Genomic DNA, 17,729 nt, shown 5'->3' on the forward strand with positions numbered 1-17,729 from the left:
TGGTGGTGGTGTGGTGTGATGGTGGTGGTGTGGTGGTGGTGGTGGTGTGGTGGTGGTGGTGTGGTGATGGTGGTGGTGGTGGTGGTGGTGATGGTGGTGGTGGTGGTGTGGTGGTGTGGTGGTGATGGTGGTGGTGGTGGTGGTGTGGTGGTGGTGATGGTGATGTGGTGGTGGTGGTGGTGATGGTGGTGGTGGTGGTGTGGTGGTGATGGTGGTGATGGTGGTGGTGGTGTGGTGGTGGTGGTGGTGATGGTGGTGGTGGTGTGGTGGTGGTGGTGTGGTGGTGGTGGTGGTGTGGTGGTGGTGGTGTGGTGATGGTGGTGGTGGTGGTGGTGTGGTGGTGATGGTGGTGGTGGTGGTGGTGTGGTGGTGGTGGTGTGGTGGTGGTGTGGTGGTGGTGATGGTGATGTGGTGGTGGTGGTGGTGGTGGTGGTGATGGTGGTGATGGTGGTGGTGGTGGTGATGGTGGTGGTGGTGTGGTGTGATGGTGGTGGTGGTGTGGTGTGATGGTGGTGGTGTGGTGGTGGTGTGGTGGTGTGGTGGTGTGGTGATGGTGGTGGTGGTGGTGGTGATGGTGGTGGTGGTGGTGTGGTGGTGTGGTGGTGATGGTGGTGGTGGTGGTGTGGTGGTGGTGGTGTGGTGGTGGTGTGGTGGTGGTGATGGTGATGTGGTGGTGGTGGTGGTGGTGGTGATGGTGGTGATGGTGGTGGTGGTGGTGATGGTGATGGTGGTGGTGGTGTGGTGGTGGTGGTGGTGTGGTGGTGGTGGTGGTGATGGTGGTGATGGTGGTGGTGGTGGTGATGGTGGTGGTGGTGTGGTGGTGGTGGTGATGGTGGTGATGGTGGTGGTGGTGTGGTGGTGGTGGTGGTGTGGTGGTGGTGGTGATGGTGGTGGTGGTGGTGGTGGTGTGGTGGTGTGGTGGTGATGGTGGTGATGGTGGTGGTGTGGTGGTGGTGGTGGTGATGGTGGTGGTGGTGTGAGTGGTGATGGTGGTGGTGGTGACGGTGGTGGTGGTGGTGACGGTAGTGGTGACGGTAGTGGTGATGGTGGTGGTGACAGTGGTAGTGGTGGTTGTGGTGTTGGTGGTGATGGTGTTGGTGATGGTGATGGTGGTTGTGGTGACATCTCCTCACCGGAAGACGACGTTCTTGAGGTCGAAGGGATATTCGATGATTCCTGTGGTCGGGACGCGGACTCGGAGGACGTCCTGCTCTGTCGGAACGTAGTCCGGAGCGGAGACACGGGACAGCGCGTCCAGGTAGCTGTGGAGACACGCGGAGACACGCGGAGACACGTGGAGACACGCGGAGACAAGCGGAGACACGGTGAGACACGGTGAGATAGAGACGCAGGGAGACACGGTGAGATAGAGAGACACGGGGAGACACGGGGAGACACGGGACAGCGCGTCCATGTAGCTGTGGAGACACGCGGAGACAAGCGGAGACACGGTGAGACACGGGGAGACACGGTGAGATACGGTGAGATAGAGAGACACGGGGAGACACGAGACAGTACGTCCAGGTAGCTGTGGGGACACGCGGAGAAACGTGGAGACACGGGGAGACACGGGGAGACACGGTGAGATAGAGAGACACGGGGAGACACGGTGAGATAGAGAGAGACAGAGAGACACGGTGAGATAGAGACATGTGGAGAGACACGGTGAGATAGAGACACGGGGAGACACGGTGAGACACGGGGAGACACGGTGAGATAGCGAGACACGGGGAGACACTGTGAGATAGAGACAGAGACACGGGGAGATAGAGAGAGACACAGAGAGACACGGAGAGACACACGGAGAGACACGGGGAGATAGAGAGAGACACAGGGAGAGACACGGTGAGATAGAGACACAGAGAGACACGGTGAGATAGAGAGACACGGGGAGACACGGTGAGATAGAGAGACACAGAGAGACACGGTGAGATAGAGAGACAGGGAGAGACACGGGGAGATGGAGAGACACGGGGAGAGACGGTGAGATAGAGAGACACAGAGAGACACGGTGAGATAGAGAGACATGGGGAGACACGGTGAGATAGAGAGACACGGGGAGACACGGTGAGATAGAGAGACACGGTGAGATAGAGAGACACAGAGAGACACGGTGAGATAGAGAGACATGGGGAGACACGGTGAGATAGAGAGACACGGGGAGACATGGTGAGATAGAGAGACACGGTGAGATAGAGAGACACAGAGAGACACGGTGAGATAGAGAGACATGGGGAGACACGGTGAGATAGAGAGACACAGAGAGACACGGTGAGATAGAGAGACACGGGGAGACACGGTGAGATAGAGAGACACGGTGAGATAGAGAGACACAGAGAGACACGGTGAGATAGAGAGACACAGAGAGACACGGTGAGATAGAGAGACATGGGGAGACACGGTGAGATAGAGAGACACAGAGAGACACGGTGAGATAGAGAGACACAGAGAGACACGGTGAGATAGAGAGACATGGGGAGACACGGTGAGATAGAGAGACAGGGAGAGACACGGGGAGATGGAGAGACACGGTGAGATAGAGACACGGGGAGATAGAGAGACAGGGAGAGACACGGTGAGATAGAGAGACACAGTGAGATAGAGAGACAGGGAGACACGGTGAGATAGAGAGACAGGGAGACACGGTGAGATAGAGAGACAGGGAGACACGGTGAGATAAAGACATGCGGAGAGACACGGTGAGACACGGGGAGACACGGTGAGATAGAGAAAGACACAGGGAGAGACACGGTGAGATAGACACAGAGAGACACGGGGAGATAGAGAGACACAGAGAGACACGGTGAGATAGAGAGAAACTGGAACTCTCTACGGCGTGAGAAACACTTCACAACTCCTCCATCAGCCCAGAGACACACAGAGACACACAGAGACACACACAGAGACACAGACACACACAGAGACACACAGAGACACACACAGAGACACACACAGAGACACACAGAGACAGAGACACAGAGAGAGACACAGAGACACACAGAGACACACAGAGACACACAGAGACACACACAGAGACACACAGAGACACAGAGAGACACACAGAGACACACAGAGAGACACAGACACACAGAGACACACAGACACACAGAGACACACAAAGACACACAGAGACACAGACACACACAGAGACACACAGAGACAGAGAGACAATCTCACTATTTGGCCGAGTCAGAGATCTGGAACTCTCTACGGCGTGAGAAACACTTCACAACTCATCCATCGGCCCAGAGACACACAGAGACACACAGAGACACACAGACACACAGACACACACAGAGACACACAGAGACACACACAGACACACAGAGACACACAGACACACAGAGACACACAGACACACAGAGACACACAGACACACAGAGACACACAGAGACACAGATACACACAGAGACACACAGAGACACACAGAGACAGAGACACACAGAGACACACAGAGACAGAGACACACACAGAGACACACAGAGACAGAGACACACAGAGACAGAGACAGAGACACACAGAGACAGAGACACACACAGAGACACACACAGAGACACACACAGAGACACACAGAGACAGAGACACACAGACACACACAGAGACACAGACAGACACAGAGAGAGACAATCTCACTATTTGGCCGAGTCAGAGATCTGGAACTCTCTACGGCGTGAGAAACACTTCACAACTCCTCCATCAGCCCAGAGACACACAGAGACACAGAGACACAAAGAGACAGAGACACACAGAGACACACAGAGACACACAGAGTCACACAGAGACACACACACAGAGAGACACAGACAGAGACAGAGAGACTATCTCACTATTTGGCCGAGTCAGAGATCTGGAACTCTCTACGGCGTGAGAAACACTTCACAACTCATCCATCAGCCCAGAGACACAGAGAGAGACACAGACACACACAGACACACACAGACACACACAGAGACACACACAGAGACACACACAGAGACACAGACAGAGAGACACACAGACACACACAGACAGAGACAGAGAGAGACTATCTCACTATTCGGCCGAGTCAGAGATCTGGAACTCTCTATGGCGTGAGAAACTTCACAACTCCTCCATCAGCCCAGAGACACACAGAGAGACACACACAGACACACACAGAGACACACAGATACACAGAGACACAGAGAGACACAGACACACAGACACACACAGACACAGACACACACAGACAGAGACAGAGAGACAATCTCACTATTTGGCCGAGTCAGAGATCTGGAACTCTCTACGGCGTGAGAAACACTTCAACACTCCTCCATCAGCCCAGAGACACACAGAGACACACAGAGACACACAGGGAGACACAGAGACACAGACACACACAGAGACACAGACAGACACAGAGAGAGACTGTCTCACTATTTGGCCGAGTCAGAGATCTGGAATTCTCTACGGCGTGAGAAACACTTCACAACTCCTCCATCAGCCCAGAGACACACAGAGACACACAGAGACACACAGGGAGACACAGAGACACAGACACACACAGAGACACAGACAGAGACAGAGAGACTGTCTCACTATTTGGCCGAGTCAGAGATCTGGAACTCTCTACGGCGTGAGAAACACTTCACAACTCATCCATCAGCCCAGAGACACACAGAGACAGAGACACACAGAGACACACAGAGACACACAGAGACACACAGAGACACACAGAGACACACAGAGACACAGACACACACAGACACACACAGAGACACACACAGACAGAGACAGAGAGACAGAGAGAGACACAGAGACACACAGAGACACAGATAGACACAGAGACAGAGAGAGACACAGACACACAGAGACACACACAGAGACAGAGAGACTGTCTCACTATTTGGCCGAGTCAGAGATCTGGAATTCTCTATGGCGTGAGAAACACTTCACAACTCATCCATCAGCCCAGAGACACACAGAGACACACAGAGACACACAGAGACACAGACACACACAGACACACACAGAGACACACACAGACAGAGACAGAGAGACACAGAGACACACAGAGACACAGAGAGACACAGAGACAGAGAGAGACACAGAGACACACAGAGACACACACACAGAGACAGAGAGACTGTCTCACTATTTCGCCGAGTCAGAGACACACAGAGACACACAGAGACACACACAGACACACAGAGAGACACAGAGACACACACAGAGACAATCTCACTATTTGGCCGAGTCAGAGATCTGGAACTCTCTACGGCGTGAGAAACACTTCACAACTCATCCATCAGCCCAGAGACACACAGAGACACACAGAGAGACACAGACACACAGAGACACAGAGACACAGAGACACACACACAGACACACAGAGACACACACAGAGAGACTATCTCACTATTTGGCCGAGTCAGAGATCTGGAATTCTCTACGGCGTGAGAAACACTTCACAACTCATCCATCAGCCCAGAGACACACAGAGACAGGACACACAGAGACACACAGAGACACACAGAGACACACAGAGACACAGACACACACAGACACACACAGAGACACACACAGACAGAGACAGAGAGACAGAGAGAGACACAGAGACACACAGAGACATAGAGAGACACAGAGACAGAGAGAGACACAGAGACACACAGAGACACACACACAGAGACAGAGAGACTGTCTCACTATTTGGCCGAGTCAGAGATCTGGAATTCTCTACGGCGTGAGAAACACTTCACAACTCATCCATCAGCCCAGAGACGCACAGAGACACACACAGAGACACACAGATACAGAGACACACACAGAGACACAGAGACAGAGAGACTATCTCACTATTTGGCCGAGTCAGAGATCTGGAATTCTCTACGGCGTGAGAAACACTTCACAACTCATCCATCAGCCCAGAGACACACAGAGACACACAGAGACACACACAGAGACACACAGACACACAGAGAGACACAGAGACACACACAGAGACACACAGAGACACAGAGACACACACACAGACACACAGAGAGACAGAGAGACTGTCTCACTATTTGGCCGAGTCAGAGATCTGGAATTCTCTACGGCGTGAGAAACACTTCACAACTCATCCATCAGCCCAGAGACACACAGAGACATACAGCGACACACAGAGACACACACAGAGACACACACAGAGACACAGACAGACACAGAGAGAGACTGTCTCACTATTTGGCCGAGTCAGAGATCTGGAACTCTCTACGGCGTGAGAAACACTTCACAACTCATCCATCAGCCCAGAGACACACAGAGACACACAGAGACACACAGAGACACACACAGAGACACACAGAGACACACAGAGACACAGACACACACAGACACACACAGAGACACAGACAGACACAGAGAGAGACTGTCTCACTATTTGGCCGAGTCAGAGATCTGGAATTCTCTACGGCGTGAGAAACACTTCACAACTCATCCATCAGCCCAGAGACACACAGAGACACAGAGACACACAGACACACACAGACACACACAGACACACACAGACACACACAGACACACACAGACACAGACACACACAGACAGAGACAGAGAGACAATCTCACTATTTGGCCGAGTCAGAGATCTGGAATTCTCTACGGCGTGACAAACACTTCACAACTCATCCATCAGCCCAGAGACACACACAGACACACAGAGAGACACAGACACACAGAGACACACAGAGACACAGAGACACACAGAGACACACACAGACACACAGAGACACACAGAGAGAGATTATCTCACTATTTGGCCGAGTCAGAGATCTGGAATTCTCTACGGCGTGAGAAACACTTCAACACTCCTCCATCGGCCCAGAGAGAGGCGACAGCGGCCACTTCGCGCGGCCCAAGGGATCGAACCGCCTCCACGTCCAGAGATGTCACCGTGAGCACGTGCACCTGGGGGGGAGATGGGGGGGAGATGGGGGGAGATGAGAGGGGATGCGAGTGAGTGGGTGAGTGAGTGAGTGAGTGGGTGAGTGAGTGGGTGAGTGAGTGAGTGGGTGAGTGGGTGAGTGAGTGAGTGAGTGGGTGGGTGGGTGAGTGAGTGGATGGGTGAGTGAGTGGGTGAGTGGGTGGGTGAGTGGGTTAGTGGTGAGTGAGTAGGTGGGTGAGTAGGTGAGTGAGTGGGTGAGTGAGTGAGTGGGTGAGTGAGTGAGTGGGTGAGTGGGTGAGAGAGTGGGTGGATGGGTGAGTGAGTGAGTGAGTGGGTGGGTGAGTGAGTGGGTGGGTGGGTGGGTGAGTGAGTGAGTGGGTGGGTGAGTGAGTGAGTGGGTGGGTGGGTGAGTAGGTGGGTGAGTGGGTGAGTGAGTGGGTGAGTGAGTGGTGAGTGAGTGAGTAGGTGGGTGAGTGAGTGGGTGTGTCAGTGAGTGAGTGGGTGAGTGGGTGAGTGAGTGGGTGAGTGAGTGGGTGGGTGAGTAAGTGAGTGAGTGAGTGGGTGGGTGTGTGAGTGGGTGAGTGAGTGGGTGAGTGGGTGAGTGGGTGGGTGGGTAAGTGAGTGGATGGGTAAGTGAGTGGGTGAGTGAGTGAGTGGGTTAGTGGTGAGTGAGTGAGTAGGTGGGTGAGTGAGTGAATGAGTGAAAGATTGATTGAGTGAGTGATTGAGTGAGTGATTGATTGAGTGAGTGATTGATTGAGTGAGTGATTGATTGAGTGAGTGAGTGGGTGAGTGGGTGAGTGAGTGGGTGAGTGAGTGGGTGAGTGAGTGAGTGGGTGAGTGAGTGGGTGGGTGAGTGGGTGAGAGAGTGGGTGGATGGGTGAGTGAGTGAGTGGGTGGGTGAGTGGGTGGGTGAGTGAGTGGGTGAGTGGGTGAGTGAGTGGGTGAGTCAGTGGTGAGTGGGTGAGTGGGTGAGTGAGTGAGTGAGTGGGTGAGTGGGTGAGTGAGTGGGTGGGTGAGGGAGTGAGTGGGTGGGTGAGTGAGTGGGTGGGTGGGTGGGTGAGTGGGTGGGTAAGTGAGTGAGTGGTTGGGTGAGTGAGTGAGTGGGTGAGTGGGTGAGTGAGTGGTGAGTGAGTGAGTAGGTGGGTGGGTGAGTGGGTGAGTGAGTGGGTGGGTAAGTGAGTGGGTGAGTGAGTGAGTGGGTTAGTGGTGAGTGAGTGAGTAGGTGGGTGAGTGAGTGAATGAGTGAAAGATTGATTGAGTGAGTGATTGATCGAGTGAGTGATTGATCGAGTGAGTGATTGAGTGGGTGAGTGGGTGGGTGAGTGAGTGAGTGGGTGAGTGAGTGAGTGGGTGGGTGAGTGGGTGGTGAGTGAGTGAGTAGGTGGGTGAGTGAGTGGGTGTGTGAGTGAGTGAGTGGGTGAGTAGGTGAGTGAGTGGGTGAGTAAGTGAGTGGGTGAGTGGGTGAGTGAGTGGGTGGGTGTGTGAGTGAGTGGGTGAGTGGGTGAGTGAGTGGGTGGGTGTGTGAGTGAGTGGGTGAGTGGGTGAGTGGGTGAGTGAGTGGGTGAGTGAGTGAGTCAGTGAGTCAGTGAGTGGGTGAGTGAGTCAGTGAGTGGGTGAGTCAGTGAGTCAGTGGGTGTGTGGGTGGGTGGGTGAGTGAGTGGGTGAGTGAGTCAGTGGGTGAGTGAGTGAGTGGGTGGGTGGGTGAGTGGGTGGGTGGGTGAGTGGGTGGGTGGGTGAGTGGGTGGGTCAGTGATTGAGTGGATAGGTGAATGAATGAGTGGGTGAATGAATGAGTGGGTGAATGAGTGGTTGAGTGAGTGAGTGAATCAGTGGGTGGGTGATTGAGTCGGTGGGTGGGTGAGTGATTGACTGGGTGAGTGGGTGGGTGGGTGAGTGAGTGAGTTGGTGGGTCAGTGAGTGAGTGGGTGAATGAGTGGTTGAGTGGGTGAGTGAGTCAGTGGGTGGGTGATTGAGTTGGTGGGTGAGTGAGTGGGTGGGTGGATGGGTGAGTGGGTGGGTGAGTGAGTGGGTGAGTGAGTGAGTGAGTGGGTGGGTGGGTGAGTGAGTGAGTGAGTGGGTGAGTGGGTGAATGAGTGGGTGAGTGGGTGGGTGTATGAGTGAGTGGGTGAGTGAGTGGGTGGGTGTGTGAGTGAGTGGGTGAGTGGGTGAGTGAGTGGGTGGGTGTGTGAGTGAGTGGGTGAGTGAGTGGGTGAGTGAGTGGGTGGGTGGGTAAGTGAGTGGGTGAGTGAGTGGGTTAGTGGTGAGTGAGTGAGTAGGTGGGTGAGTGAGTGAATGAGTGAAAGATTGATTGAGTGAGTGATTGATTGAGTGAGTGGGTGAGTGATTGAGTGGGTGAGTGGGTGGGTGGGTGGGTGGATGAGTGAGTGGGTGGGTGAGTGAGTGAGTGGGTGGGTTAGTGAGTGAGTGAGTGGGTGAGTGAGTGGGTGAGTGAGTGAGTGGGTGAGTGAGTGAGTGAGTGGGTGAGTGAGTGAGTGAGTGGGTGGGTGAGTGAGTCAGTGAGTGAGTCAGTGAGTCAGTGAGTGGGTGAGTGAGTCAGTGAGTGGGTGAGTGAGTGAGTCAGTGGGTGGGTGGGTGAGTGAGTGGGTGAGTGAGTCAGTGGGTGAGTGAGTGAGTGGGTGAGTGAGTGAGTGGGTGGGTGAGTGATTGGGTGAGTGGGTGAGTGAGTCGGTGAGTGATTGAATGAGTGGGTGGGTGGATGAGTGAGTGGGTGCGTGAGTGAGTGGGTGAGTGAGTGAGTGAATGGGTGGGTTAGTGAGTGGGTGAGTGAGTGAGTGAGTGGGTGGGTGAGTGAGTGGGTGAGTGAGTGAGTGGGTGAGTGAGTGAGTAAGTGGGTGGGTTAGTGAGTGGGTGAGTGGGTGAGTGAGTGAGTGAGTGGGTGGGTGAGTGAGTGGGTGAGTGAGTGGGTGAGTGAGTGAGTGGGTGAGTGAGTGAGTGGGTGAGTGAGTGGGTGAGTGGGTGGGTGGGTGAGTAAGTGGGTGAGTGGGTGAGTGAGTGGGTAAGGGATTGGGTGAGTGAGTGGGTGGGTGAGTGAGTGGGTGAGTGAGTGAGTCAGTCAGTGAGTCAGTGAGTGGGTGAGTGAGTCAGTGAGTGGGTGAGTGAGTGAGTCAGTGGGTGTGTGGGTGGGTGGGTGAGTGAGTGGGTGAGTGAGTCAGTGGGTGAGTGAGTGAGTCAGTGGGTGAGTGAGTGAGTGGGTGGGTGAGTGATTGGGTGGGTGAGTGGGTGGGTGGGTGAGTGGGTGGGTGGGTGAGTGGGTGGGTCAGTGATTGAGTGGATAGGTGAATGAATGAGTGGGTGACTGAATGAGTGGGTGAATGAGTGGTTGAGTGAGTGATTGAGTCAGTGGGTGGGTGATTGAGTCGGTAGGTGGGTGAGTGATTGACTGGGTGAGTGGGTGGGTGGGTGGGTGAGTGAGTGAGTTGGTGGGTCAGTGAGTGAGTGGGTGAGTGGGTGAGTGAGTGGGTGAGTGAGTGGGTGAGTGTGTGGGTGGGTGGGTGGGTGAGTGAGTGGGTGAGTGAGTGGGTGGGTGGGTGGGTGAGTGGGTGGGTGGGTGAGTGGGTGGGTGGGTGGGTGAGTGGGTGGGTGGGTGAGTGATTCATTGAGTGGTTGAGTGAGTGAGTGAGTGGTTGGGTCAGTGAGTAATTCATTGAGTGGGTAGGTGGGTGAGTAAGTGAGTGAGTGATTGGGTGGTTGAGTGATTGAGTGAGTGGGTGAGTGAGTCGGTGAGTGATTGAATGAGTGAGTGATTGAGTGAGTGAATGAGTGATTGAGTGAGTGAGTTGTTGAGTGAGTCAGTGAGTGAATGAGTGAGTGAGTGATTGAGTGAATGATTGATGGAGTGAGTGATTGAGTGAGTGATTGAGTGAGTGAGTCGTTGAGTGAGTGAGTGGTTGAGTGAGTGAGTGAGTGATTGAGTGAGTGCGTGATTGAGTGAGTAAGTGAGTCGTTGAGTAAGTGAGTGATTGATTGATTGAGTGAGTGAATGAGTGAGTGAGTCGCTGAGTGAATGAGTGAGTGAGTGTATAAGTGATTGAGTGTATGAGTGATTGATTGAGTGATTGAGTGATTGAGTGAATGAGTCGGTGATTGAGTGAGTGAGTGATTGTATGGCTAGGGGTAAGGGTGAACGCTATCCACCTCATTGTCTGGGTTCCCATAGTTGATCTTCAGCGTGGCCATGCCTCTGATCAAGGCCTGCATGGCCGTGACGATGTTCTGATGGATGAGCTTCGTGAACTCTGGGAATCATCAGCAGCACCGGGATAATCGTCAGGACACGGGCACTACAGGTGATGTTGATGTTGGTTTTACTACAGGTGATGATGAAGTTGGTACTACTACAGATGATGTTGATGTTGGTGTTACTACAGGTGATGATGATGTTGGTGTTACTACAGGTGATGATGATGATGTTGATGTTGGTGCTACTACAGGTGATGATGATGTTGGTACTACTACAGATGATGTTGATGTTGGTGTTACTACAGGTGATGATGATGATGTTGATGTTGGTGTTACTACAGGTGATGATGATGTTGATGTTGGTGTTACTCCAGGTGATGATGATGTTGGTACTACTACAGATGATGTTGATGTTGGTGTTACTACAGGTGATGATGATGTTGATGTTGGTGCTACTACAGGTGATGTTGATGTTGGTACTACTACAGATGATGTTGATGTTTGTGTTACTACAGGTGATGATGATGATGTTGATGTTGGTGTTACTCCAGGTGATGATGATGTTGATGTTGGTGCTACTACAGGTGATGATGATGTTGGTGTTGGTGCTACTACAGGTGATGATGATGTTGATGTTGGTGCTACTACAGGTGATGATGATGTTGGTGTTACTCCAGGTGATGATGATGTTGATGTTGGTGCTACTACAGGTGATGATGATGTTGATGTTGGTACTACTACAGGTGATGATGATGTTGATGTTGGTGTTACTACAGGTGATGATGATGTTGATGTTGGTACTACTACAGGTGATGATGATGTTGGTGTTGGTGTTACTACAGGTGATGTTGATGTTGGTGCTACTACAGGTGATGTTGATGTTGGTGTTACTACAGGTGATGATGATGTTGATGTTGGTGCTACTACAGATGATGATGATGATGTTGATGTTGGTGTCACTACAGGTGATGATGATGATGATGTTGGTGTTGGTGCTACTACAGGTGATGATGATGTTGATGTTGGTGCTACTACAGGTGATGTTGATGTTGGTGCTACTACAGGTGATGATGATGTTGGTGTTACTCCAGGTGATGATGATGTTGATGTTGGTGCTACTACAGGTGATGATGATGTTGATGTTGGTACTACTACAGGTGATGATGATGTTGATGTTGGTGTTACTACAGATGATGATGATGTTGGTACTACTACAGGTGATGATGATGATGTTGGTGTTGGTGTTACTACAGGTGATGATGATGATGATGTTGGTACTACTACAGGTGATGATGATGTTGATGTTGGTACTACTACAGGTGATGATGATGTTGATGTTGGTACTACTACAGGTGATGATGATGTTGATGTTGGTGTTACTACAGGTGATGATGATGTTGGTGTCACTACAGGTGATGATGATGATGATGTTGGTGTCACTACAGGTGATGATGATGATGATGTTGGTGCTACTACAGGTGATGATGATGATGATGTTGGTGCTACTACAGGTGATGATGATGTTGATGTTGGTGCTACTACAGGTGATGATGATGTTGATGTTGGTACTACTACAGGTGATGATGATGTTGGTGTTGGTGCTACTACAGGTGATGATGATGTTGATGTTGGTGCTACTACAGGTGATGATGATGTTGGTGTTGGTGCTACTACAGGTGATGATGATGTTGATGTTGGTGCTACTACAGATGATGATGATGTTGGTACTACTACAGGTGATGATGATGATGATGTTGGTGTTACTACAGGTGATGATGATGTTGATGTCGGTGTTACTACAGGTGATGATGATGTTGGTGTTGGTACTACTACAGGTGATGATGATGATGATGTTGGTGTCACTACAGGTGATGATGATGATGATGTTGGTACTACTACAGGTGATGATGATGTTGATGTTGGTGTTACTACAGGTGATGATGATGTTGGTACTACTACAGGTGATGATGATGTTGGTACTACTACAGGTGATGATGATGATGTTGGTGTTGGTGTTACTACAGGTGATGATGATGTTGGTACTACTACAGGTGATGATGATGTTGGTGTTGGTGTCACTACAGGTGATGATGATGTTGATGTTGGTGCTACTACAGGTGATGATGATGATGTTGATGTTGGTACTACTACAGGTGATGATGATGATGTTGATGTTGGTGCTACTACAGGTGATGATGATGATGATGTTGGTGTTACTACAGGTGATGATGATGTTGGTGTTGGTACTACTACAGGTGATGATGATGATGTTGATGTTGGTGCTACTACAGGTGATGATGATGATGATGTTGGTGTTACTACAGGTGATGATGATGTTGGTGTTGGTACTACTACAGGTGATGATGATGATGTTGATGTTGGTGCTACTACAGGTGATGATGATGATGATGTTGGTGTTACTACAGATGATGATGATGTTGGTACTACTACAGGTGATGATGATGATGTTGGTGTTGGTGTTTCTACAGGTGATGATGATGTTGATGTTGGTGCTACTACAGGTAATGATGATGATGATGATGATGTTGGTACTACTACAGGTGATGATGATGTTGGTGCTACTACAGGTGATGATGATGTTGGTGTTGGTGCTACTACAGGTGATGATGGTGTTGGTGTTGGTGCTACTACAGGTGATGATGATGTTGGTGTTGGTACTACTACAGGTGATGATGATGATGTTGGTACTACTACAGGTGATGATGATGATGATGTTGGTGCTACTACAGGTGATGATGATGTTGGTACTACTACAGGTGATGATGATGATGATGTTTGTACTACTACAGGTGATGATGATGATGTTGGTGTTACTACAGGTGATGATGATGATGTTGATGTTGGTGCTACTACAGGTGATGATGATGATGATGATGTTGGTGTTACTACAGGTGATGATGATGTTGATGTTGGTACTACTACAGGTGATGATGATGATGTTGATGTTGGTGCTACTACAGGTGATGATGATGTTGATGTTGGTACTACTACAGGTGATGATGTTGTTGTTGTTGGTGTTACTACAGGTGATGATGATGTTGGTGTTGGTGTTACTACAGGTGATGATGATGATGATGTTGGTGCTACTACAGGTGATGATGATGTTGATGTTGGTGTTACTACAGGTGATGATGATGTTGATGTTGGTACTACTACAGGTGATGATGATGTTGATGTTGGTACTACTACAGGTGATGATGATGTTGGTACTACTACAGGTGATGATGATGATGTTGGTGTTGGTGTTACTACAGGTGATGATGATGTTGATGTTGGTACTACTACAGGTGATGATGATGTTGATGTTGGTGCTACTACAGATGATGATGATGATGTTGATGTTGGTGTCACTACAGGTGATGATGATGATGATGTTGGTGTCACTACAGGTGATGATGATGTTGATGTTGGTGCTACTACAGGTGATGATGATGATGATGTTGGTGCTACTACAGGTGATGATGATGATGATGTTGGTGTGACTACAGGTGATGATGATGTTGATGTTGGTACTACTACAGGTGATGATGATGTTGGTGTTGGTACTACTACAGGTGATGATGATGTTGGTGTTGGTACTACTACAGGTGATGATGATGATGATGATGTTGGTGCTACTACAGGTGATGATGATGCTGATGATGTTGGTGCTACTACAGGTGATGATGATGCTGATGATGATGTTAGTGCTACTACAGGTGATGATGATGTTGATGTTGGTACTACTACAGGTGATGATGATGTTGATGTTGGTGCTACTACAGGTGATGATGATGTTGATGTTGGTGCTACTACAGGTGATGATGATGTTGATGTTACTACAGGTGATGATGATGTTGATGTTGGTGCTACTACAGGTGATGATGATGTTGGTGTTACTACAGGTGATGATGATGTTGGTGTTGGTGTCACTACAGGTGATGATGATGTTGATGTTGGTGCTACTACAGGTGATGATGATGTTGGTGTTGGTACTACTACAGGTGATGATGATGTTGATGTTGGTACTACTACAGGTGATGATGATGTTGATGTTGGTGTTACTACAGGTGATGATGATGTTGGTGTTGGTACTACTACAGGTGATGATGATGTTGATGTTGGTGTTACTACAGGTGATGATGATGTTGATGTTGGTGTTACTACAGGTGATGATGATGTTGATGTTGGTGTTACTACAGGTGATGATGATGTTGATGTTGGTACTACTACAGGTGATGATGATGATGATGTTGGTACTACTACAGGTGATGATGATGTTGATGTTGGTGTTACTACAGGTGATGATGATGTTGGTGTTGGTACTACTACAGGTGATGTTGGTGTTGGTGCTACTACAGGTGATGTTGATGTTGGTGTTGGTGCTACTACAGGTGATGATGTTGGTGTTGGTACTACTACAGGTGATGATGATGTTGATGTTGGTGTTACTACAGGTGATGATGATGTTGGTGTTGGTACTACTACAGGTGATGTTGGTGTTGGTGCTACTACAGGTGATGTTGATGTTGGTGTTGGTGCTACTACAGGTGATGATGATGTCGGTGCTACTACAGGTGATGATGATGTTGATGTTGGTGCTACTACAGGTGATGATGATGTTGATGTTGGTGCTACTACAGGTGATGATGATGTTGATGTTGGTGCTACTACAGGTGATGATGATGTTGATGTTGGTGCTACTACAGGTGATGATGATGTTGATGTTGGTACTACTACAGGTGATGATGATGTTGATGTTGGTTCTACTACAGGTGATGATGATGTTGATGTTGGTGCTACTACAGGTGATGATGATGATGATGATGTTGGTGCTACTACAGGTGATGATGATGTTGGTGTTACTCCAGGTGATGATGATGTTGGTGTTGGTGCTACTACAGGTGATGATGATGTTGGTGTTGGTGTTACTACAGGTGATGATGATGATGATGTTGGTGCTACTACAGGTGATGATGGTGTTGGTGTTGGTGCTACTACAGGTGATGATGATGTTGGTGTTGGTGTTACTCCAGGTGATGATGATGTTGATGCTACTACAGGTGATGATGATGTTGGTACTACTACAGGTGATGATGATGATGATGTTGGTACTACTACAGGTGATGATGATGTTGATGTTGGTGTTACTCCAGGTGATGATGATGATGATGTTGATGTTGGTGTTACTCCAGGTGATGATGATGATGATGTTGATGTTGGTACTACTACAGGTGATGATGATGTTGGTGTTGGTGCTACTACAGGTGATGATGATGTTGATGTTGGTGCTACTACAGGTGATGATGATGATGCTACTACAGGTGATGATGATGTTGGTGTTGGTACTACTACAGGTGATGATGATGTTGGTGTTGGTGCTACTACAGGTGATGATGATGTTGATGTTGGTGCTACTACAGGTGATGATGATGTTGGTGTTGGTGCTACTACAGGTGATGATGATGATGATGTTGATGTTACTACAGGTGATGATGATGTTGATGTTGGTGCTACTACAGGTGATGATGATGTTGGTGTTGGTGTTACTACAGGTGATGATGATGTTGGTGTTGGTACTACTACAGGTGATGATGATGTTGATGTTGGTGTTACTACAGGTGATGATGATGATGCTACTACAGGTGATGATGATGTTGGTGTTGGTACTACTACAGGTGATGTTGGTGTTGGTGCTACTACAGGTGATGATGATGTTGATGTTGGTGTTACTACAGGTGATGATGATGTTGGTACTACTACAGGTGATGATGATGTTGGTGCTACTACAGGTGATGATGATGTTGATGTTGGTACTACTACAGGTGATGATGGTGTTGGTACTACTACAGGTGATGATGATGTTGATGTTGGTACTACTACAGGTGATGATGATGTTGATGTTGGTGCTACTACAGGTGATGATGATGTTGGTGCTACTACAGGTGATGATGATGATGATGTTGGTGCTACTACAGGTGATGATGATGATGATGTTGGTACTACTACAGGTGATGATGATGATGATGTTGGTACTACTACAGGTGATGATGATGATGATGTTGGTGTTACTACAGGTGATGATGATGTTGATGTTGGTACTACTACAGGTGATGATGATGTTGGTGTTACTACAGGTGATGATGATGTTGATGTTGGTACTACTACAGGTGATGATGATGTTGGTGTTGGTACTACTACAGATGATGATGATGTTGATGTTGGTGCTACTATAGGTGATGATGATGTTGGTGTTGGTGTTACTACAGGTGATGATGATGTTGGTACTACTACAGGTGATGATGATGATGATGTTGGTGTTACTACAGGTGATGATGATGTTGGTACTACTACAGGTGATGATGATGTTGGTGCTACTACAGGTGATGATGATGCTACTACTGATGATGGTACTACTACTGATGATGGTGGTACTACTACTGATGATGATGATACTACTGATGATGACACTACTGATGATGAGGATGCTACTACTACTGATGATGGAACTTCTACTACTGATGATGGTACTACTACTACTGATGATATTACTACTGATGATACTACTACTATGGGTGATGTTGATACTACTACTACTGATGATACTGCTCCTGATGATGATGATACTACTACTGATACTACTA

General features: G+C 49.2%; 1 protein-coding gene across 3 annotated transcripts in view; it reads right to left on the reverse strand.

Moving 5' to 3' along the window:
• The window catches only part of LOC116937968 (guanine nucleotide-binding protein subunit alpha-11-like), a 68,123-nt gene that overhangs the window by 26,774 nt on the left and 23,620 nt on the right, over nucleotides 1-17,729 (reverse strand). For all 3 annotated transcript variants that reach the window (XR_012931030.1, XM_076057047.1, XM_076057048.1), the window contains exons 3-5: nucleotides 11,041-11,141; nucleotides 6,751-6,905; nucleotides 1,134-1,262 (exon numbers count right to left, since the gene is read on the reverse strand). Coding sequence is in view for 2 of the 3 variants with exons in the window: in XM_076057047.1 (XP_075913162.1) it covers nucleotides 1,134-1,262; nucleotides 6,751-6,905; nucleotides 11,041-11,141 (385 nt within the window). In the remaining variant the exon portion in view is untranslated. The remainder of the gene's footprint in view (nucleotides 1-1,133; nucleotides 1,263-6,750; nucleotides 6,906-11,040; nucleotides 11,142-17,729) is intronic.

The sequence above is a fragment of the Petromyzon marinus genome, chromosome 79 (genome assembly GCF_048934315.1).
Source record: "Petromyzon marinus isolate PM22_M1 ecotype Great Lakes invasive population chromosome 79, UKy_Petmar_22M1.pri1.0, whole genome shotgun sequence".
Taxonomy (NCBI): domain Eukaryota; kingdom Metazoa; phylum Chordata; class Hyperoartia; order Petromyzontiformes; family Petromyzontidae; genus Petromyzon; species Petromyzon marinus.